The sequence below is a fragment of the Corvus moneduloides genome, chromosome 14 (genome assembly GCF_009650955.1).
Source record: "Corvus moneduloides isolate bCorMon1 chromosome 14, bCorMon1.pri, whole genome shotgun sequence".
NCBI lineage: Eukaryota > Metazoa > Chordata > Aves > Passeriformes > Corvidae > Corvus > Corvus moneduloides.
Window position 1 is genome coordinate 5,479,095 of NC_045489.1, and position 23,810 is coordinate 5,502,904.

The window sequence follows — 23,810 nt, forward strand, 5'->3', positions numbered from 1 at the left end:
AATGCCAACTGGCACAGGCTATTTCTGGCTTTTCAGTTTACTTTCCAAAAGAAGATTAAAGCAAATTTTCTCCATGAGGAATGTTTGTTTTTGTACTGTTGAGATTTCCGGGGGGGATGTTTGCGTTCTCATCTTCCAGTGACAAAGAATTCTGTGGGGTTTGTGGCGAGAAAACTCTGCTGTCAAAGGATGAACATCAGAGAGTTAAAATGTTGCTTTTGTGGGTGAGAAAGGCTCCCATTAGCCCCCGTCGGGAGGGTTAAAGTCACTGGTGACTTGCAAGGACCCTCACACCCAGTTCCAGCCTGAGGGTCAATAATGCACCTTTAGGTCTGTCCCATTCTGGAAAAAAATACTAGGGTGAAAGAGTAATTTGGAGAGATTTGGACATAATACAGATTTTCCATCAGTTCTACAAAACCAGGAGCATTCATAGAATTTCCCAGCTCCTCATAAAGGAACCATCAGGAATGGGAAAACGTTTTCAGGCTGTTTTTCCTTGACTGTTCCATCTGAGAGGGATGCTGCACATTCCCTGAGCCGTTGGGACTTGTGAAAGGCTGGAGGCAGAGCTCAAACCCAGCCCTATCTGCCCCATCTGCTGCAGCTCTCGTGTAAAAAAACAGGAAGGGGAAGCAGCAATGGGCTCTATCAGAACAGCATCTCCTGCCAGAGTGGCTCTTTGTTCTCACAGGCTGACACATTGGAACCACAAAAAAACCCCAATCAAGGAAATGCAGCTTTTCAAGTCAGCAGTTCAAAGGTTTTTGTGAAGGCTTTAACATTTTTCTGAGGTGGTCGATCAGGGACTTGGGATGCTTTTCCTGGCACCCAGCACTGCTGGACTCGGAGGTGTTCAATGCCCGGTGCAGCCCATCCCATAATGACACTGGAGAGGTACAAATTCAAGCCTTCTCTTTCAGGAATCCACATGTAGAGTGTGACCAGCTGGTTGCACATGGGTCAGTTCCCGTGCTACGCTGGGTCCTTCACCAACCCAACCACAGCAGAAGGATGGCTCAGGGTCCTTGTCTGGAGGTTGGCCTCACGAATCATCCTTTGATTGCAACATCCTCTCCATTTGCACAAGGTGACAGGATCGGAGCAGGTTTGAGGGTCCCTAAAAGCCCTATTTCCAGAAGTTTTCTTTGGCAGAAGAACCTGAAATGTCTGTCCTCTGTCCCAAAGCTCCCTCCAAACTTGGAGGGGATCAGTTTAGGGTGGAGTGGAACTGCAGCACCAGGAGCTGTGGCAGCGGGGGCAGCCCTGTCCCTGTCCCCACACCCTGTCAGCTCCACTTCCCAGAAAATGCAAACTCTCCCTGTTGGGTTTGCATTTTGAGAGGAAACCCTGTCAGGGAAACAGAAACAATCAGTTATCCCTGATGGATGCCCTTGGTCCTTTCCCAGACTTGTCATCCATCCCCATCCCCACCTCTTTTCCTGGGGAGAGATCAGTGCCTGTGACAGAAGAGCATCATTCTCCAAATGTTTGGGATAACAAGGGTGGGACTGCTGAATGTGGTCTTTGCACTCGGTCTTGGGAACAATTTATTTTATTCATCTCAGTAGAGCAAGAGCTTTATCCCAGAAAATGCTGATTGGAGACCATGCTGAGGGTGTCCAACCATCTCCCCATTTTCTCTCAGTCCTCTTTCCTCAGCAGCCACTCAAAAAGTTGTATTTGTAGTAGGACTTGAAGGGCTGAGTGACAAGGGCTGAAGTTCCCTTCGTAGGAAGTTCCCCAGCTCTGGTCTCCCACAAAAACCAGGGAATAGGGAGCTTTGTCGGCCTCATGGCTTGGGATGGAGCAGCTTCCTGCAGCTGCGAGGGTGGGTCACTCATTAATATCAATCCCTAAAAACCAAGGGGAGATGGGGGCAGTGTTGGAAGTGCAACATCAACTCAGATTCCCTCCGTTAGAGCCAGGTGCTGATAACACCAAGGCATGGGTTTGATCCCTGGATAAGCCATTCCCTTAAAAGCTGGGCTCGATGATCCTTGTGGGTCTCTTCCAGCTCAGAATATTCTGTGATTCTGTGAATTCCCTGTGCTGAGCCCAAGGAACAAACAGACCCACGTTCAGCTGACAATAAGGGCTGATCCACTGGAGAAGCAGCTCCCACTGAGGGACGGGAGCCGTGCAGACTGATACAGCAAAGGGATTCCACATCCTTGGCAAGCAGAAATGACTTCCCCAAATAAGGGGAAGCACAGGAGGAGGGAGCCGAAGGCATCGCACAGCAGCTGCTGACAGCGTCGTTCCTCCGTGTGGTTTTGTGTCACCCAAACGCCGACTCAGGCAGCCCGGGGCGGACTCCGGGCTCGCCTCCGCGCCGGGGGGGATGGCCCTGAGCCAGCACTTCCCGGAGCACAGCGCACCTGTTTCAGAATGACTGCGGGCTGCCGGCCTTCAGGACACAGGATTCATTGCATTGAAAGGCTCTTCATCTCCACTCACACTGGGGGGACGCCTCCAAACCTCCCCTTTCTCTCCGGTTTCCCACCCCTTTGCAGTGGAAGCGCATCCCTGCCAGATCCAGGGGCGCTGTTCCAGTGCACTCCCCTCATTAACCCCCACCAAAAGCTTTCCATCCTCCTTCCCTCTCTTTTTTTCCCTTCTGCTTTCCTCCTGTGCTTTACTTCACTTCCAGGAGGGACATTCCTGGGATGACGACTGAAGCCACGCACATTCCAAGTGGGGATGGCTGAGTCCAGCTGATCAGGGCAGGCAGAGCATTCCCAGGTCTTCATGCCCGATTTCAGGCATCACCACAGTCCTGCTTTTCTGGAGAAATCCTGCAGCTGACATTGCCACTGGGAGTCCCCTGCCGGTGTCACACAGCCCAGCCCACGCCAAATACCTTGGGGCAGGTCTGAAGCTGGGACACCATCCTTATCCCACAAGATTCCAAGAGAAAGGACTTATTTTGGGAAGTCACAGGAGCGGAAAGAGAATGCAACATCGTTAACAAGGTGTTTGCTTCCACACTAAACCCCACCTTTCTGCTCTCCCCTTCTTAAACAGCCAGAGTGGAAGAAGTTGCCAATGCTGGAGGGATTTTTCATTCACTCTGGGAAGCATTTGGGCATTTAGGAAGTTGTCTGGAAGTCCTGCAGTAAAGAGATAAGCAGTGTGCTGGATCAATGGCGTTTGGGATACTTGAGGAAAGGCTCAACTTCTTGGAATCTGGTGCCTGGCTGGAGCTGCAGGAATTTGAGGGCCAGGGGAGAAGGCAATGGAGGGTCAGTCAGCGCTAAGTGACAACCCTAAAGCATGGTCAGGTTTTTTCCAGATTTGGATGGTCCCAGACAGATTTCCAAAGCCTCATTTGTGCCTTTATTCCTTATCCCATTGTCCTGTGGAAAGGGAATCAGAGGTGTTACAGCCTCAGCATCACATTTCTCTTATCAGAACTGATGGGGATCACTTTGTTGGGGTCTTCTTCACCCTCATTCCTCCAGGAATTCATCCATCTGGAGCAGCAGCAGCCTCCTTGATCCCACAGCAACCTCAGCCTGACTTTGCAACTAGAAATTTTCCTGTTCGTGAGAGTGAAAGGCAGAAAAGAAAAGAGAAAAGGGAACCGCAAAAAAAAAAAAAAAAAAAAAAAAAAAAAAAAAAAAAGAAAAAGAAAAGGAGAAGGAATAACTGAGCAGCAAAAAGCAGAAGGAATGGCCAAAAAAGGTACCAAAAAAAGCAGAAGGAATGGCAGAATGGAGTAACAGCAGAATGTGCACCACAAATAAAGCAAACTCCAGAGGCAGCTCCCAGCACAGGAGATTGGAGGCAGTGCAAGGAATTGTCCAGTCTCGGAGGCTCTTGGACCTCCATCCTTGAAAGTCTTCAAAATCAGGTGGGACAAAGCCCTGAGCAGCCTGGCCTGGCCTGGCCTGGATCAAGCAGGAGTTGCACTAGAGATCTCCTGAGGTCCTCTCCTGTTGCAGTGGGGATCCTGCAACACGCATATATCAAACCAGGAGTCCCGTGGAAAGGAAATATATATGGACAGACAGATTCTTGATAGCTGTTTCAGAGATGTTTATTTCTCCAGCCGCATGGCCGGGGCTCTGCTGAGGAACTGTCCCAGTCACGGGACCAAGGGTCCTTCTGCCCGCGCAGGGAACACAAACCAACCCATGGGAACGAGGCTGAGCAGGGGCAGGGAAGCCCCGTGTCTGTGCCCTCAGGGCCCCTCTCCCAGGGCTACACGGCAGGGGAGGGACCCCAACACCTCACCCGTTTTATTTTAATAAAAGGAGAATGAAAACAACTGGATAAACATAACAAGAACAGTTTCAAAACAAAACAAGCCACCCTCCTGAGTCTTTAAATGTCCAAACAGATTCTCTGGAACATCTTAGGGCTGACAGAAGGGAGACAGAATTCTCTGAGCATGCTTTGTGGGGAAACTGAGGCAGGAGAGGGTTTAACTTCTTCCCTCCCCCTTTTCATCCCCCACTCGGCATTGGAAAGGGATTTTTGGGGAAACAACTGGCAAAAGCATGGTTTTGTGAGGGAAACCATGGATGAAAAAATGGATTGGGAATACACTGGGGGTAATAGGACATAGGGTAAAAGGGAAAGGTGGGATTAGGAAAGGGAAACTGTAGGGGGGGCTTACAATGGAGATATTGTCTAACATGACTACGATTTTTTGCATATATACTGCCTTTTACAGGAACACCATCAGGCCCAGTGACCTGCGATGCTTGTAACCCTTTTCTCCCTAGTACAATATTAAATTCCACCACCTCTCCATCTCCCAAGCTTGGGATGCATTTTTCAGGGTTATTCTTTTTAATAGCAGTTCTATGCACGAATATGTCTTGCTGGTTGTCACACCTTGTTATAAAACCATAATTTTGCTTAACATTATACCATTTTACTATCCCTAAGGTCTTAGTTACTATGATCTTTTTCCGAGTGGCTGCTGTTTTTTGTCTCGCTGCGTCTTTGCTCTCTCCTTCGGTCGCTCCCGTGTTGGAATTGTCGGGGCTGCTCGTGCCTGCGCGCTCTTCCCGGGGTCGCGTTCGGGGCTGCGCGGGCCGGGCCGGGCCGCGCCACTCAGCTCTCCGTGCGTCGCCTCCTCTGGTCGCAGCTTCGCTGCCGCTGCCGGGCGCTGCATCCACATCTCGGCCGGGCCCCCGAGCGACGACCCCCCCGCACTCTGCTCCAGCGCGCGTCTCGGCTGGGCGCGGCTCCGTTCCACCGCCACCGCCGCCATTGCCGCCCGCCGCCGCCCGCGTGCCGCCCCTCTCGGTCGGGCATTCACGGGGCTCGCTCCACCACGCGCTGCACAGGACCGGGCGGGCACCGCCGGGTCCCGCCGCTCCTTGCTCCGCCACCGACACTGCGGCTCGCGTGGCTCCGCCCGCGCGCGGGAACTGCCTCGCTGCTGCTCGCAGAGCGCTCGGCGCACGTGGCCTGGGCCGCACAGTCCCTGCGCCAGGACACAGCTGACATTGCTCAGCAGTCTCGGTAACTAAATAATATTCACGAAAATATTCTTCCATCGGCATATATTTTGACTCAAATATTAACTGTGTCCAAACGGTTTTCCAAAAGCCCTTGGTAAGAATTAAATCCCAAGAAACATAGAAAAAGTTCTTAAACAACCATGCCAGGAAGTGTTTCAGTTCTTTCTGAGCTTGAATCAAGCTAAAATTTACAAATCGTTGTTCAAGAATCGTTTTAAGTTTAAGATAAATGTCCATATGCGGCTCTGAGAGCCAAGAGTCTTCCCACGGTTCCTCCATAGTTTAGATACGGAATAGCAAAGCAAAACCAAGAAGAGGAATCCAAAGTTTCCAGGGTTTACTCACACAAATCAGTCGCTTAGGGATCGGGGATCGTTCTGCTCTCAATTCTCCACCATTTGTTGCAGTGGGGATCCTGCAACACGCATATATCAAACCAGGAGTCCCGTGGAAAGGAAATATATATGGACAGACAGATTCTTGATAGCTGTTTCAGAGATGTTTATTTCTCCAGCCGCATGGCCGGAGCTCTGCCCCAGGAACTGTCCCAGTCACGGGACCAAGGGTCCTTCTGCCCGCGCAGGGGAACACAAACCAACCAATGGGAATGAGGCTGAGCAGGGGCAGGGAAGCCCCGTGTCTGTGCCCTCAGGGCCCCTCTCCCAGGGCTACACGGCAGGGGAGGGACCCCAACACTCTCCAGCCTGCATTATCCCATGATCCTGTGATTTGACTGTTTCCAGTATGCTGCCAAGCAGCTCTTGGGAGCTGGACAGGCTTCCTGGGCATGGGTATGTGAGGAAAGGTGGGAAACTCTTGGGAAGGGCAGAGGGAAGAGGTGCATTTCCTTCCCACACATCTTCACTCTTCATGGAGAGCGAGGTCAGAGAGAAACTGCCACATCCACAGCACCGTGGCTTGGAAACTCCAAAAGCTGCCATAAAAATGGAGTTGGGGCAGGAAAATGGCTGGGAATCCTCCCAGCAGGTCACACAATGGCAGCACTGAGGGAGAGCTGGGCTGGGGTGGCTTCACAGCAGGAAAACGTGGCATCACTGCTGCCAACACTTGGAACAGAGCTGGGCAGGCTGAGCCTGGGGACACCAGCACCAGGTGGGGACCAGGGATGTCCGTGAGGACAGGGAGATGTCCATGAGTGACCCACAGGGTGAGTTGAGCAGGGCTGGCTTAGCTCATGGAATCATGGAATGATTTGGGTGGGAAGGGACCTCAAAGCCCATCCAGTCCCACCCCTGCCATGGGCAGGGACACCTTCCACTGGACCAGATTGCTCCAAGCCCTGTCCAACCTGGCCTTGGACACTTCCAGATGCTCCAGTGCCACTTGGAGCTGTTCCCACATGGATAAAGGTTTCTTCCTCCAAAGAATTCCCCACTGCCCCAGAGAAGACAAAAGCTGCTGTGTCCCCCTACCCTGAGGGCTACAGCTCCCTGTGACCATCCACATGCCAGCCAAATCCACTGGGGATGGAAGAATAGAAGAATTCCCTAACTCCTGAGCTAAAGGTGGGAGCAGCATATCATATATCCTCAGAAGAAAGCCAATATAATTAATTGAAAATTCAGGGTGGGACAGCCCACACTTAAAATATTCGAAGTTGAGAAAAGTAATACTTCATTTGATACAGCCTTGGAGTTTGTTTGGTTTTGTTTGGGGTTTTTTTTTTTTTTTTTTTTTTCGGGTTTTTTTGTTTTTGTTTGGTTGGTTGGTTTTTTTCTTGCAAAGCCACAGCTGTTTAAAAAAAGAGAGACAAATAAACTGTATTTTGGGATGCTGGAAGAACAGACTGCTAAATTCATGAGAATTCTGGTTTCCCTCCGATGAGACCAAAATCGAAAAGTCTCATAAAAACTATTTCTAAACAAGGTTGCTAGCTCTGATATCAGAGATGAGCTCCCTGCCAGTTACAAGCAGGAGTAAATTACTCCCAGAACAAAACCAGGGAGGGGACCCCGTCAGTTCACACTAGACTAGGGGGCGTGGGCACGGCTGGGATGCTTTCAAGTGTTATTTCCTAGGAAGGTGGGAAAACTCTGGAAAAGCTGAAGGTTTCGGAGTCACGATGGGGCCGGGGCGGGGCCGGGGGCGGGGCCGGGGGCGCGCCCCGTTTTAAGAGCGGCGGGGGCGCGCCTGGGACCGATCGCGCCCGCTCCGACCCCGCAGCGCTCCGGTAAGGGCTGCATTGGGGCTGCACTGGGGCTGGGGCTCTCGGGCTGAGGGGTGGGCGCTTTGCCTCGGTGCCCCCCGCTTGGCCATGTCCCAGTTTGAGCCGCTCTATATCCCCCGGAGCGCAGCCGCGCCGCTAATGAGCTGCGGCGTTAATTAGCGGCTGATCGCTCCATTCCTGTCCTGTGCCCCCGCTCCGTCCCCTCGCAGAGCGGATTTGGGGCTTGTGAGGGGCGTTTGGTGTTTTGGGGCATTCCCGTCCCTCTCCGAAGGGGGAATGCAGCGCCCGGAGCGTTCCTCGGGATGGGGACGCTTCGTGTTCGTGCTTGGAACGAGCGACAGCAGCGATTTTGTGCTTTTGAGTTGTGCAGTTAAATTGAGTGTAATCTACAGAGATGCTCCGAGGGCTGGAGCCCCTCTGCTCTGGAGCCAGGCTGGGAGAGCTGGGTGTGCTCACCTGGAGAAGAAAAGGCTCCAGGGAGACCTCAGAGCCCCTTCCAGTGCCTAAAGCGGCTCCAGGAGAGCTGGAGAGGGACTTGGGACAAGGGATGGAGGGACAGGACACAGGGAATGGCTTCCCACTGCCAGGGTTAGATGGGATATTGGAAAGAAATTTTTCCCTTTGAGACACTGGCACAGGGTTCCCAGAGAAGCTGTGGCTGCCCCTGGATCCCTGGAAGTGTCCAGGGCCAGGTTGGATGGGGCTTGGAGCAACCTGGGCTAGTGGAAGGTGTCCCTGCCCAGGGCAGGGGTGGAATGGGATGAGCTTTAATGTTCTTTCCAACACAAACCAGTCTGTGATTCTATGACAAACTCTAGATTTATCTGTGCTGCATCAGACTGGGAGAATAGCAGTTGTTTAGGGTTTTGTTCCCTTTGGGAACATTTTCTCATCCATTGCGGTTCCCTTTCACTTGTGCACATTCCCAGTGAGCTGAATTCACCAACACACAAATAAATGGTTTGGTGAACCGTGACTGTAGAAATAAAAAAGTGGCAGAAGCAATATTTGCCTTCAATTCACGTTGCAAATGTAAATATGATTTCCCTCAGCTGGGAAATGCTGTTTTGTGGGATTCTTGTTGTTTTTCACAGATACATTTCTGGATGTGATGTTCTCTCACACTTGAGCAGTTTGATTGTGATCACCAGGTTTCCTTTTGGTTGCAAAACTCAAATTGTGTTTAGAAATTCAATAGAAAACAAGTCTTGCTTGTCTTTTGGACAAATACCTTGAGTCGTTTTTTAAATTGTGGGCTGGTTGCTGGACTTAATATATAATGGCTATATATAATATATATAACTTTATATATTAAAGCATAAAAGGTCCTTGACACATGGACTGGTGGCTTTGTGCAGTCCAGTGAGGATTTTTAATGAACATCACCCCCTGTACCCTCGGTGGTGACAGTCCCCTCACTGACACCTGCTGAGCTTTGGGTCATTTGTGCATTGCAGATAACCAAAGGACTCTTTTGAAAGAGTACAAACACCAAAATAGCTGAAATTTGACTGACACGTGGAAGCCTTGAACATCCTAGAGGGGTTCTGAATCCTGACTTCAGTAAATCCCAGGGACAGACAGAAACTCTAATGCTGCCAAGTTATTTTTATGGATGAAAATACATTTAACAGCAAATTTGAGCATTTTCATGGTACAGTTGTGGGTTGTCATGGCTGATCTTGACCCAGCTTCTGCTTTTGTTGTTGTTGTGGTGTCGTGTTTTTTCAGCTGGCTCTTTTCCTGCAGTTCTGATCTTGCAGCTTTTTCATGGTCTCAGGCTGCAAGGGAGGTTCCACGTTTGAACCATTAGAAACTGAAAATTAATAAAAAAAAGAGGAGAGTCAGGGCTGAACAGTTATTAGGGTCCAGGACTGCTCCTCCTATTTTAAATTCCATAGTGCTGTTGTCACCTTCATTATCCCTCTCTGCTGTTTTACTGAGTAGCTGCCTCAGTTTGTGAGGAGTTAAGAGATTTCCTGGTAATTTAATGTCCTGAGGACTTGGCCTTGAGTTGCACCAGGGGAAGTTTAGATTGGATATTAGGAAAAATGTCTTCAGCAAAAGGCTGGGCAAACCCTGGAACAGGCTGCCCAGGGAGGTGCTGGAGCCACCATATGTGCCAAAACACATGGATGTGGCACATCAGGACATGGGTTAGTGGTGATCGGGGTGGTGGTGCTTGATGGTTGGACTTGATGATCTCAAGGGTCTTTTCCAGCTGTAAGGATTCCATGGTCCTGTGATGCGATTCCATGACTCTGTCACATTTTGTCACTCATAACCAGTTGTTATGAGTGAAGAAAGGTGGATGTAGTGGGGGATGGATCAGATCCACATCCCTTCCCAGCTCTCTCGTTAGTGGGATGACAGGTTTTTTCCTCTTATTTCATTATGGGTACTTATTTTCCTGTGCTGCTTTGCCTCACCTGAGTTTTCACCCCCAGGCCTGACACCATCCCCAGGAGGAGCTGGTGCCTCAGCCGGGCACCATGACAGCGCTGTCCCCCAACCTGTCGTGCCACCACTCCATCGACGACTTCCGCAACAGCGTCTACTCCACGCTCTACTCCATGATCAGCATCATGGGCTTTGTGGGAAACGGCGTGGTGCTGTACGTGCTGATCCGCACCTACCGGCAGAAAACGGCCTTCCAGGTCTACATGCTCAACCTGGCCCTGTCCGACTTCCTGTGCGTGCTCACCCTGCCCCTGCGCGTCATCTACTACGTGCACAAGGGCCACTGGTTCTTCAGCGACTTCCTGTGCCGCCTCTCATCCTACGCGCTCTACGTCAACCTTTACTGCAGCATCTTCTTCATGACGGCCATGAGCTTCTTCCGCTGCATCGCCATCGTCTTCCCGGTCCGCAACATCAGCCTGGTGTCGGAGAAGAAGGCGAAGTTTGTGTGCGTTGGCATCTGGGTGTTTGTCACCCTGACGAGCGCGCCCTTCTTGCGGAACGGGACATACCAGTATGGCAACAAGACCAAGTGCTTCGAACCGCCAGAGAACTCCCAGAAGACAAACCTGGTGGTGATCCTGGATTTCATCGCCCTCTTTGTGGGCTTCATCTTCCCTTTCATTGTCATCACCATCTGCTACACCATGATCATCCGGACCCTGCTGCGGAACTCCCTGCGGAAGAACGAGGCCAACCGCCGCAAGGCCGTGTGCATGATTGTCATCGTCACCGCCACGTTCCTGGTGAGCTTCACGCCGTACCACGTCCTGCGCACGGTGCACCTGCACGCGCTGCGCCTGCGGGGCCCCGGCTGCGGGGACACCGTGTTCCTGCAGAAAGCCGTCGTCGTCACCCTGCCCCTGGCCGCTGCCAACTGCTGCTTTGACCCCCTCCTCTACTTCTTCTCCGGGGGCAACTTCCGGCAGAGACTCACCACGCTGAGGAAGGCATCTTCCTCCAGCTTGTCGCAAGCCTTCAGGAAAAAGATCTCTGTGAAGGACAAGGATGAGGAACCCTTTGGAGAAAGCCAGAGGGAGAATGGAAGGGCAGCAGTGGCCCCTCTGTAAGGAGGTTAAACCTTCCCCTCAGAGTTCTGGTGGGGGATTGAGATCTCAGAACTCTTCCAGAAGATGGGATGGAGGCTTGCAAGCCTTTGTTGATGTTAAATAACTGTGGACAGTCCCTGGTTTGTGGTACTTGGTGGCAGAGCCACTGCTGGGGCTGGGCAGCCCCTGGAACCCCCAGAGCTACATGGGACAGAGCAGCCACCACCAGCAAACTGTGGAGCTGCTGCTGAACTCCCAAAGCCCCTTCCAAGGCTGTATTTGGGCATTTGCTTCGTTCCACAACTCTCCAAGAGCATTAATTCCCCGAGCCAGTGGGAAATGTAAACAAAGCTTGCAGCAGGTGGGGAGCTCCTGACAAACGAGGGCAGAGTTTTCACTGGATCTTCAAACAGCCGCCAAGTTATTTACACAGCGAGGTCGGGATAATTCCTGCCCTGCTCCCAGCTGCCTCTGCATTTTGGTTTTTATGATCATTATGAGTGTTTTAGGCTCCCAGGGCTGTGCCTTGGCTGCAAATCAGGATGGGCCCCTCTCCCACCCCCACCAAGCAGCTCGAGATGCTTTGGTGGGCAGCACATTTGCCAGTATTTTCCCGATTTCTAGAAAAATCTGTGGGATCAGTTGTAAAATTGCAGTATCCTACTGTGCAGGGTAACTCAGGAAGAAGGATAAGAGGGAAACTTATTTCAGTGGGACTGGTCCTGAAGTGATGGCTGCACAATTCAGAGTATCGCTCCAGTTTTTGGGGAAGTTTTAGGTAAAAGTGGAGCTCTGCGTGCTCAGAGTCAGATTTGCCTTTCTCAACTATTGGCCAAGGGTGTTACATTAATAATAAATAAAGCTCTCTCTAGGATGTTTGATCCTGTTCCAGAGTGTTCACCTCACCCACACCTGGCAGCAAAGAGGCAACACGAGGCCCTTGGAAAGATCTTTAGGAAGAGCTGGAGATCCAAAATCTGAGTCTGGATGAGATGTAATGCTGAAAAAACATGGGGCCATGTTTCTTCTGTAAAGAAAAACTTCAAACTCTTAGATGGAGAGAAACATTCCCGTACTTTTCCAGGAGATCTGCAGGAAGGTAGCACTCCTGCCTCTGCTGGAGCAGAGCCTGGCCAGAGATCTGCAACACATCCCAGCAGAAATAGAAATTCTTGTAGGATTAAAGCTCTCAGTTGGAGGAGTTGATAAATGAACAGCAAGTGTGTTTGGATATGGTATTTATGATTATATGGTTACTCGATGTTATCTGGAATAAAGAAAACAGTTTTAGTAGTGAAGAATAACAGTGAGCAAAAGGAGTTTGGCTTGGAGAAATTATCTGCACACATAATTAGAGTGTGAATTCACAGCCCTGGCTCAGAAAAGGCACTTAAAAAACCAAATTCACCTGCAGGACAAATGTGAATTTCCAAGGAGATCTGAAATTCCTTTGTTAAATTTGAAGGATAAAGTGGCAGAGGGCTGAAAGCTGCTGCTGTAGAAGAGAGTTAGAGACCCCATAAACCCCCAGAGGGCAGAGCCAAGAGTTCAAAGCCAGAACTGCAAATCGTTCAGGGAAAGGAATTGGAAGGATTTCCAATTTTTTCAGGGAAAAAGTGGAAGAATTGGCTAAAACTCCTTTTCAGGGGTCAGCATTGAGTAGTCCACTTGTGTCTCAAGGCTTTAAAGGCATTGTGCAACTGTAAATAAAAATCCTCATGGGAAACAGAGTTTCAGAATATGCAGGAATAATATGTCCATTCCTAAAGTTTAATATACTGAACAGTAAAGCTAAATGTGTATATATATATGTATGTATATATTGCAAAGCATTTTTATTGTACCAGAGGTATTTTTTTAACCCTTTGCCTTTTTTTTTATTTGAATGAGACAATGGTAATGGCAAAGGAAATGGCAGCTTTTTTCTTTCTCTTTTTTTTGTGCAATAGGAAAGCCTGTTTTAAAAAACATTCCTGAAAATGAAATGGAAACATTGCAAGTGAAATTTTAATGACTGTTTTTTCTATGGCTTGTTATAAAGTCTCTGTTAAAGATTCTTCTTCCCTACAATAAAATTTTACTTGCACACAGCACCAGGGTGTAATATTTGCTAAATAATAATAATTTATGGTGGTGTAATAAACACTTATAGAAGCACAGATGTTGCTGAGATGTTGGGGGAGTTACTTTGCTCCAGTCAAACTGGCCTTTGCCGTAGCCCAACTTCCCTGGATTCAGGCCACCACTTGGAGCTGCTGTCTGGGGATGTGTTAGCGCCAAAACTTCAAGGGCTTCAAGACTTCTGATGGTCTTGGTAGCCCTTGCAGAGGTGGAGCAGCACAACAAAAAGCAGCTGGAACCTGGATAAATTGGGATTTACAGCCAGAAAACATTTGGAAGAAACTTGGAGGGCAGGGATTCTCTTGGTGAGGGGGATTTTTTGTCTGTTTTGTGTGGTGACACATCACAAATCCAGGTTCCTGCACAGAAAACTCTGCTGAGGAAACCTTCTGAGGGAACGTTTTCTCCTGGGCTTTTCCCAAAGCAGGTGCAGGGGCTGCAGGGGCTGTTCGCTTATAAAGCTCCAGCCCAGAGCGGTGAGGAAGGACTTTGCCATCAGCTGTGGGTGCCAGCCGGGCGATGTCCCTGCCCTGGGGACACAGAAAAGTGCCACCCTGGCGGCACATCCCGGGCAGGTTTTGCTCAGGAGTAGGAACCTGGAGAGAAAGCTGTGCAGAGAAACAGGAATTGTTACTGGGATGAGGCAAGTTAGGAGTTGCGGTGGTTTTAGGGGCTGCGCAGCGTGACAGGAGCTGGGAAGAGGGGACCAAGTGTCACCCTGGTGCAGCTACAGAGAAAACGAAAGTGAATGGGTTGAGTTTTTGCTTGAAACTGGGCTTTTTCTGCTGCAGTTTCTGGTCCGAGGGTGTCCCCTAGTGCTGAGCCACTCCCGGAGTGGCTGCCGAGGTTTCCTCTTTTTATTTAGTCCAGCCCCAGCTCCTCTCCTGTCCTGCTTCCTCTGGTGTTGACCCCCTCGTTCCTCCCCTCCCACCCCTGCCTGCATTTTATTTCACAATCTTTGGGTTTCCCTCTCTGCTTTCCTTTTGGTTTTTCCTATTTTTCAGGATGGATGCTCCAGCTGGGAAAGACACAGCCATGGGAGGACCCAGTGTCCTCCTCCTGCCTTGGGCTCCAACTGCACACTTGACTTTGCCTAAAAACCACTGATTTTCCATAGGATGACTGTCCCAGTATGGATCTGGGAGCTGGTGGTGAGTACAGCCCTTGGGCATCACCTCCTCATGACAGTTCGGCCTGGGTGTGTCTGGGAGGGTTATTTCTGACCAAACCAGTACAGCTGTGGGTGAAAAGCTCTGCCAGACACTGGTTATCTATATGGCAATGGAATGGTCCTGCCTGTCTCCCACCAAAGGAAAGGGAGCTGCCACACAGGCACAGCTGGGAAGTTCAGAAACTGCCCATGGGATGAGCCCACCCTTATTCCATAAACTGCTTCCCCATAAAACTCCTGCAGGATGTGAGAAGCCAACAGCCCTTCAGTTTAATGAGCAATAAAATCCAAGCACTAGCAATAAAGAGAGATTTCCTCTCATTCCCACTCTGAGCATGGTGCCTCCTGTCCCCCCTTCCCACCCCCCCATCCCTGGGCACGTATTTTGGGGCTGGAGGGGCTCAATCCATTCCCACTGCCTGGATTCCCCAGAGATCTGTGCACTGAGAAGCTCTGGGTCCCTTAGCAGGAGTTAATTCTCCAGCTGAATCTTAACTTAGCTTTTTGTTCCCCATTTCCACTGTGGTCTGACATTGGGAAAGGGGTTTCTCCCACGTGGCAGCAGGGAGAACACCAGGCCCTTTAATCCTTCACCTACACAGGGTATGACCTGGTAAGGGGCAAAAATTAAGAAGCAAAAATGAAGGAAAGCCCATCAGATTCTAAAATACCATCAGCACTAAAATGTCTTTGAAACATTCAGTAAGCAATAAAATGTCTTAGAAACATTGCTGAAAGCAAACCCGAGGATGAAAAGCCCAGCCTGATACTTGGGGTTACAAATCCCTCTTGGGATCAGCAAGGTTGGGAACTCAATCCTGCTTCTCCCAAACTCTTAATTCCAGCTCTGCGAGCGGCCACACGTACAAACAGCTATTTGGAATATTTGCAGACTTCACTGGAGGGGGAAATGTGCCCGTTTTGTTCCTGTCAATGTGGTTTCTTACGCTTCAGAGGAAACCAGGCTGCTCCGGGAGCAAAGCAAGGGCCCTTTGTTAGGTCAATAAATACATTCCTATGGACCTTCACCGGGTTGGGGATAGAAGGAGGTAGCAAAATCCCACGATGTTCATCATGAATAAAAACTCCAAGTCCAGGATCACTGCTGCAGGTCTCTGCTGGGGGTGGCAAAGACTAAACAGAGTTCGGTTTGGGTTTGGCCTGTTAAAATCCCTTTATTTGTGAGGAGCATGACTCCCTGGTGATCTGCTTGAGTTTAAATTCAGCAAGGCTGAGGTCACTTGGGTTGCTCCACCTGGAGAAGAGGGGACTGAGGGGAGACTCCTCAGGAGCTGCAGCTCCTCCTGAGGGGCAGCTCCAATCTCTGCTCCCTGTGAGAGGGGCAGGACCCCGGGGAATGGATGGAGCTGTGTCAGGCCAGGTTTAGGCTGGATTCTAGGAAAATGTTCTTCCCCCAGAAGGTTCTGGGCACTGCCCAGGCTCCCCAGGGAATGGTCACAGCCCCAAGGCTGCCAGGGCTCCAGGAGCGCTTGGACACCGCTCCCAGGGGTGCACAGGGTGGGATTGCTGGGGGGTCTGTGCAGAGCCAGGAGCTGGACTCTGATCCTTGTGGGTCCCTTCCAGCTTAGGGTATTTTATGATTCTAAGGCTCCCTGCAGCCCCATGAGCCCCCCAGTAACATCTGCAGGGTTCTAGGACAATGTCACCATGTCTCTGCTGTGGGAATCTCTCTCCACACAGGACAGGAGGTTCCTGCAGGTGTTTTGTCCGGCCAGCCCAGGACGCTGCAAAGGGCTGACTCGAAGCTGCTGGGTTTGGGAGCAGTTATTGCAAAAGGCAGCCTGTGGCTGGACTGTTAGAATTGCATCTGTCCCAGGATCACAGAGGCTTTATTTCCTTTCTGAGTAACCCTGAGACAGCCCCTTCTCTCTGCCCTGTCCTCCCCACGTTACTCACAGCAGGAAGCTGCTTACATGAGTAAGGGCTGGAAAATGCTACACTGCCCTTTCACCACGAATTTTCAAGGAAAGTGGAATGAAAAGTTCCCCCAAACTGGCCTTGAGCCGCTGCCTCCTGTCAGCAGCATCTCCTCCCACAATCCTCACGTCCTTCGTCACCCCGACTCACTGTGCCAGAGGTTCACAGGACTCCAGAGCTGCTTTGGGTTCCTCCTCGCCCTTTCCCAGTGCTCTGGTGGGAAGGGCAGGGCAGCAGCTTCCCTACAAACCTGGAGCAGCATCCTCACCTGTGGGGAAGGGCTTGTGGTCCCCAGCTCCAGAGAAGAGACTGGAGCAAGGCTGAGACCCCTCAGCGAGGGCAGCCCAGCCCCAGTGCTGAGGTGGTCCAGACCTGTCCCGGAGAAGATTCCCAAGCCATGCATGAGGAATCCCAGACTGGGCAGGACTGGAGGGGGGCAGAGGCTGAGCTCAGGTGGATTTTCCTCTCGGGATGCAGTGTGATGACTCCAGTCAGGGTTAATCACATCCTGTGGGAGGAAAAAGAGCCCTCAAGGATGTGAACTAATGGAACAGAGGTGCTGAGGAACGGATGTCAAACCCTGGGGGACAGTCCTGCACATCCTCAGCTCCCAGGGTAGATCCTCCTGGGATCTGTCAGGAGCCTGTTCAGATCCAAATTGTGCCACTCACATCAGCTGACGGTAGAGTTTGCTCCCACTGTAATTAAAACTAAAACTAATCAATAGAATCCGAGGTTGTTCTGATGCACCAGCAGACGTCCCTGGTGCATCTGCCCGTGGCAGAGGACACTGGAAGCACTGGGCAGTGCTGAGCAGGAGCACCCAGAGCCGCAGAAAGTGGCACCAATGATTCAACTCAAATTAAATGTCTAATTATGGTGACTCTCTCCCATGGTGGGGATTCTGCTGATGAAACAACCCCAGCAAACCTCCGATATTACACTGAGCTTATGTAAACTCAGGCACGGATCTCATCAGCCTCCACAGCTTCCAGCGAGGTGCCTGAGCTCGTGGCCTCCTCCACCAGCACTGACCCCTCAGCAGAGCTGTATATTTTGATTTTTCCCTGTTTATTTCTACTGGATGTTCCTCTGAAACAACTATGTTTCAACAAGGACTGCTGGAGGAGGAGGCAGCTCTTACACTTCATACTCAGAGAGGGCACAATTCATGGGTAAAGTGACTCTTAGAAGGAAGCTGAGAAAAGTAGAAATATGGTTGATTAGCCACCAAAGCTAGAAAAACAACACAGCCAGAAAAATACTGCCCTCCCATGAGCCAAGGAGAGTGATAACGCAAAGTTAAAGCTGAAGTTTCTACCCCAAATGTAATTCCATAAATGCTTCATCCCTGCTTTCCCTGGCAAATTGAAATTTTGACAAAATACCAGCTCTTTATCCAAACTACAAGAATTATGTCAATACAAGCTGCAGGGGTTGTAGGGAGAGGGAGAATTTGGGCTGAGAAAATAGTAAATTGGGGAATATTTTTGTTTCTATTTTATGTTGAACTTCAGGGGCTTTTCCTTAAGTTCAGTACAGCGACACCACAGGAGAGCACCACCTTGCCATCCTAGCTCACACAAACACAGTTTGGGCTCCTTTTGGATGGAGAGATCTATATTTAAGGACTTTTATTGATTGATTTTGTTTGATTTTATATATAAATACATTAATAGGACAACCACGGGCAGCGGTGAAAAGGCAACGCTGAGCAAGACCCTGATGTTGGTGAGGCATTTTCCATCCCTTTTCCCAAAGCTAAAGGGGTCAGGGCCCCCTAAGGAGGCGCTGACAGCATTTTATCCATCAGAAGGAGGATTTTAAAGCCACGTAACCTTTGGGAAGAGCAGGGATTAACAAACCTCGCTGAGTGACACCGTGACAAAAGGCCAGCCCTGCGCATGTCCCACACGCGCTGCCCGAGGACGCTGCTGGCACTGTTTGGGGAGAAAAGATGAAGTAACAGCAAAGAGGGGAAGTGAAAAGCATGTTGCTTCATTTTTAATGGAACAAGAGTCCTGTAGTTCTCTCAACGTGTGTTTGTTTTTAGAGAAACTTTTGGAACAGGCACTGAGGTGACGTGTCACTGGGGGAAGGATTTGGTGGCTCTCCGGGGTGACCGGTCACAGGAGACCATTCCCAGGTACAAATATTCCATGTTTGGAGGCTTTCCCCTGGCTCCAGTAGAAATGTTGAGCATGAAAAAGATCAAAGAGAGTCATTCCAAGCTTTTTACTGCACGAGGTGGTTCAAACACATTGTCTCAAGAGGTGGGAATAGGGCAATGCCACTGCTGGAAGCCACCTCATCCCTTGCCAAGGCAGAGGAACTCTGGGATCAGAGGTCCCAAATCCCTTCCTGGCACACAGGAGTTCTCACCCCCCACACAAATTTGCCCTCCTCCTGTTGTGCTTATCTCACCCATTATCTCACCCCTAACAAGTCGGGACTCCTGAGTGCCCTGGGAAGTGACTTATTCCTGGTGTGCAAGTGAAGCAGAGGGGCAGGGGTTGATGCTGGAGCACCAGGCCACTCTCCACCACCTTGTCCAGCTGGAAAGTTCATCCTGAGCTCACCACCAGCTCAGGATGAGCACCAGGGGTGGTGGCCAGGAGCACTGCCCTGCAGAGACAGCTTCAAGGCACATCCCAGGAAATGTCACAGCTCCATACTCCACTTCCACCTCCCTTTATTCCTTCTGCTTTTCTCACAGATGATTGGAAAATTCACTGCTGGAGCATCACAGACAATCCCCACATCCATCCCCATGGATGACCCCAGCTGGCAGCTGCTCCAGTCCCATTTGCAGCCTCTGGAGCCACCAAGTCCCTTCTCCAGAGCAGGGGAATGGCAAAGCCAGCGCTCCTGGAGCAGAGCCTTTGGAAGGGCTTCCCAAGCTCCCCGCTCCCAGCAGCCTCCAGCACCAGGCACAGCAGCAGGGAAGGCAGCGAGGAGGATTTTTCATAGCAAGAGAAGATGGGGAAGGTGGGAAGGGGCCAGTGTGGGGTTTTTTTCTGCTTTCTCTCCTAAAGTGTCCTCGATAATTCTACTCACAGGTTGTCTCCCGGAGATCTGCTCTGCCAGCTGAGAAATGCTCCTCGTGCCACCACCTCACATGGAATATCAGTGCTTGGACCTTCCCTCTGAGGGTGGGAAACCAGATCCATGCCAATCTCAAACTGGAGATGATTACCCCCAAACAAATAAGTAGGTTTGAGTAATGGAGACAACGTGGAGGTTTCCTGGAGGAGCCAATATTTGAATTCTTCACAGCTGCATCTCTGTCTTTTGCTGGGTGGGTTGTTTTTTTTTTTTCCTCTTAGCCTGAAGTGCTCCCAACTGCCTCATGCCATATGGCTGCTTCTTATTTGCATCCCAGACCTGATTCATGGCTCTGCACTGATATATATCAGATATAAAATGCTTGTTGGAGTGGGGAGAGTCCCTTCTGCAGTGCTGAGGACACCGATCCGATGGTGCTCCAGCTCCAACGTCTTCGTGGCTGGAAGAGGAGCCCCCAGTGCAGAGCAGGGGCCCCCAGGCCTCCATCAAGTGAAAAATAAAAAATAAAACAAAAAAAAGGGAATGGAAACAATCATGAGGAATGGGGTTATTGTAGGAGAGAGCAAGTAAAAGAGGTTGTTTGGGGACAGGGAGGAAAATGCCAGATAGGAAAGAAATAGAGCTCTGAAGAGAGACAATGGAGAACTGGAGTGAAACAATTGAAGTCCCATGTGGACAGGGAGCAGGCAGATCATGGAGCATGGGCAGCTTTTCCCGAAGGTGCCGCAGCTTCCAGCACTCTCAGCCCAGGGATGGACATCAAACCTTCCATGCACAGAGCTGAGGGAAATTTTGCTGCCAGTGTGGTGGGAAATGGGTTTTCACTCCCTAAAAGTCAGGTGGGGGGAGTTAAAACAAGGGCAGCAACCAGAAAAACAAGTGAACCTGTGGAAAGGTAGGAAAGCTGCTCCATGTGCTCAGCAGGAAGGAAACAGCCCAAACAAAGGGAGGAGCATCACATTGCACCTGACACAGGAACACTTCAGGTTGTATCAGTCCTCCACTGCTGAGGGCTCACCTGCAGCTCCCCTGGATGTGCCCTTCAGAACAAGTTAAAGAAGAGATCAGGGTTTCAACAACTGAACCCTCAGCCTTTTGTCTGATGGAAAAAATCAATTCCAAATGTGGAGATTTCAATACAGGCTGTAATTTTTGTTACAATTCAGATTTATTCTGCTTGTTTTCTTTCCTTTTTTTTTTTTTTTTTTTTTTTGCCCTTCCCCTCCTCTCTGTTCTCCAGACATTGGCTCTGGTGCCTGTTCTGCTCGCCAAAGACCTTTCACAGCTGAATTCCATGCAGGGAAACAAGCCCCTGCCCACCCCAGGGAGTGAAATCCCCTGTTTGGGATAAAAACAGAGGATTCAGGTGCTTCTGTAGCATCCTGGAAACATTCTCTTCATGCAGAGCAGCAGGAAAGCACATCAGAGATGGTTTGTTAAACAGCTTTACTCTGATTTATAAGAGCCTTATAAATGAACTTATTTTGGCTTTCTCCTTTCATCACCAGAGCGAGGACGAGGATCCTCCAGCTCTAACGTGTTTAAATGATGGTTGTTTTGGTTTCTGAGGCTCTAGTTACTCGGAACTGTGAGCACATTCCCAGGTAAGCAGGCCTGACCCAGCCCTGGTGTCCCTGTGGCTGGGTCAGCTGGAGCACTGTCCCTGTATCCACCTGGGAGCAACTCTGCTCCTGCTCCTGAGCCATCCCGCTGCTGCCATGGCTGCTGCCTCTTCCCTGTGCTCTGGGGGTGTTGCAACACCAGGGAGCGAGGCAGGATGGGCTCCATCCCACAGGAGATCCTGTTTTCCCCAGCAGAACGTTCTGCTCTGGAGCAGAAGCCCCAGCAGGTGCCACGTTGCTTCCCAAGGCCTCTGCTTGGACCTGCCCGTTCCCAACACTTTCTTGAGGCACAGAGTTCTTCAGCCTGTTTGGATTTGGGGTTTTTTTGTCTTTCTTGTTTGCTTCTTGGCTTGGTGCAAGAGTTCTAGAACTATGGGTAAACACAGCCAGTGTTTGGAACTGGACTGAAATGAGATGTTTGATTCCTATCGGGGCCTTTGCTGGATAAATTGAGGAGAAACGGAGCAGAAAGACCTTGCAGAAAGTAGGAAAGGTGTGTGGGAGAGATCAGGCAGGTGTTCCACAGCCTTCTCCTCACGTGACAGCAGCTCCAGACTGGGGCTGAGAGAAGTGAGGAACAACCTCCCTACTCTAGGTTTTTACCATTTACAGGTATCCAGTGGCAAGGTGGGGGCTCCACCCTCCCTCCTGCACAGGAGAGGGATGAGGGTGAGCTCAGCTTTTCCTCCCTGCTCACAGAAAGATCTTCAGTGGGCCAAGGTTTAATTCCCTTTTCCAAACAGCCCCTGCTGTGCTTCCAACCTGCAGGATGGGGCAGAGGGAGGTGTGGGAGCAGCTCGAGGTCAGGACATGCAGTGTTTGCTTGTGGGCTCTGCCACATAAAGAGTGAAGGAATCATAAACCAGGTGTTCCCCAGCACTGAAGTTCATCCCTCGCCACCTCCAGCAGCCATAAATACCGGCAGCGTTTGTTGTGGGCTGCGCGGGGCTCTTGGTTTGGTTTTTATGGTGACTTTGTGCCAACAGGTTTGTGGATTCAGGGCTGATGTTCAGTGGGGTTTTATGGGAGAAGGTCCGTGCCAGGAGTTCCTGGTGTGGAGTCAGGGTTCTCGGGCGGTTCTGGGTCCTGCTTGGAGAAAGAAGCACAGACAGCAAAATGTGGTGTCCACCTCCATCCCCCGCCAGGCTTCCCTGCCAGGCCATTCTAGCCTGTCCATACTGATGCCAAGCACCTGTATTTTCTTCTTAATACACCTCTTGTTTTGCTGTAAGGCACCACCAGAACTGAACCGGGGCTGAAAACCACTGCGAGGGCAGAGAGTCCTGGCCATATTACTGAACCCAGAAGAAAATCTCCAAACTCGGTGTAATTTCTTCCATTAAAATGACATCAATTTTCGTTACACAGAGGACAAAACCGGTCATGGGTGCTGGCACCACCCTGTTCCAGTGTCACCTGCTTGTCCAGTGAGTGTCTAATAGCCCTAAATCATTTCTGCTGCTGTTGATTTGCTTCTGTGGTTCAACAGCAAAGAAACAGCAGCTGGATGGGGCTTGGAACAACCTAGGGTAGTTGAAGGTGTCTCTGCCAATGGCAGGAACTGGATGGGTTTTAAGGTCCCTCCCTACCAAACCATCCCAGGAGCCTGCGATTCCGAGGAACAGGGATGAGGGCACCTGCAGAGGAGAAGGCATGTCCTGGCGACCTTTGAGGAAAACCCCCTCTCCCAGTGCCCTTCAGGCTTTTCCCATTCTGCTGCTTCCCAAACGCACAGCCCACAGTGCTGGTTTGCTCCCTGTGGAGCCGATCCCCCCCTGGAGAAAACACTCGGGGTGTGGAAGGTGCCGTGCCAGCACACAGGGGTGGAAAATCTGCTCCAGCATCGCTGTTTGCTCCTGCAGATGCCAGCGCAGCTCCCAGCAAAGTGCTGCTTGAGGGAAGTTTGTTTGCCAGGCTGCCCTGCCCCGCTCCCTCCTGGAGAGCACACAGCAGGAGTTTGTGTGTAGCCAGGGAAAACCGAGGGAATGTGTTCTGAGGCCGCGCTCGCAGCTCCCAGCGAAGGCAGGCGAGGGGAGGCTTTGCTAGACACGAGTTCAAATAACCAGCATGGTTATTATTGTAGTCCAAGGATGGAAAAATAAACATTTTTATTATGGGCTGGAACTCAAACTCCAGGACGGCTGCTAATCCCCCTGATAAGTGGGGTGTTGGCGTGGAGGGGGGGTGTGCATCCAGGTTTTTGTTGTTCAAGCTCCCCAACCCACGTTCAGACTGGGATATGTTGTAGTTGCAATATTCCTCTTATCTTTCTTTTCTCCCCTCTCTGTCAAAGGCTTTTCTTTTCCACTTCTTTAATATTTTTCTTTCCCCTTGCCCGTTTATTTGTATTAACTCACCTAGAGCAGTTGAATCAGCAAATTAAAAAAATGAAATTGCAATTCCAAATTTTCTAGTGGAAGAATGAGCATGTTTTTGGCACTGCTTCTTGCCATTGTTTTGTAAAGACAGATTCTCCTTAATTCCCCTTTTCCATTTCAGAGCCGGCCCTTCCTTTATAAGCCCAGATTTCTTCCCATTTGTCCTCTCTTTCCTCCCTCCTGACTCATTTCCACTTCCCATTTCTTTTCTCTTTCCCTTTCCTTTCACCGAGTGTTCTCTGATCTTATATTCTGCTATTTTTAATTCCTCCTTCCCAGGCCTGGATCCACCCTCGACTGGATGCCCTCTTCCTCTCCAGACTAAAGGACAGTCTGG

The 23,810-nt window shown here is 50.4% G+C and overlaps 1 protein-coding gene across 1 annotated transcript; it reads left to right on the forward strand.

Moving 5' to 3' along the window:
* Positions 1 to 7,624: 7,624 nt before the first annotated feature.
* CYSLTR1 (cysteinyl leukotriene receptor 1) lies at positions 7,625 to 13,270 on the forward strand. Its single transcript, XM_032124264.1, has 2 exons — positions 7,625 to 7,671; positions 10,116 to 13,270. The coding sequence occupies exon 2, from the start codon at positions 10,161 to 10,163 to the stop codon at positions 11,196 to 11,198; it is 1,038 nt and encodes a 345-aa protein (XP_031980155.1). The 5' UTR covers positions 7,625 to 7,671; positions 10,116 to 10,160; the 3' UTR covers positions 11,199 to 13,270.
* The last annotated feature ends 10,540 nt before the right edge of the window (positions 13,271 to 23,810 follow it).

Excerpts from the sequence above, each read along its gene's own strand:
- CYSLTR1 (XM_032124264.1), top strand. The coding sequence starts at position 10,161 with ATGACAGCGCTGTCCCCCAACCTGTCGTGCCACCACTCCATCGACGAC.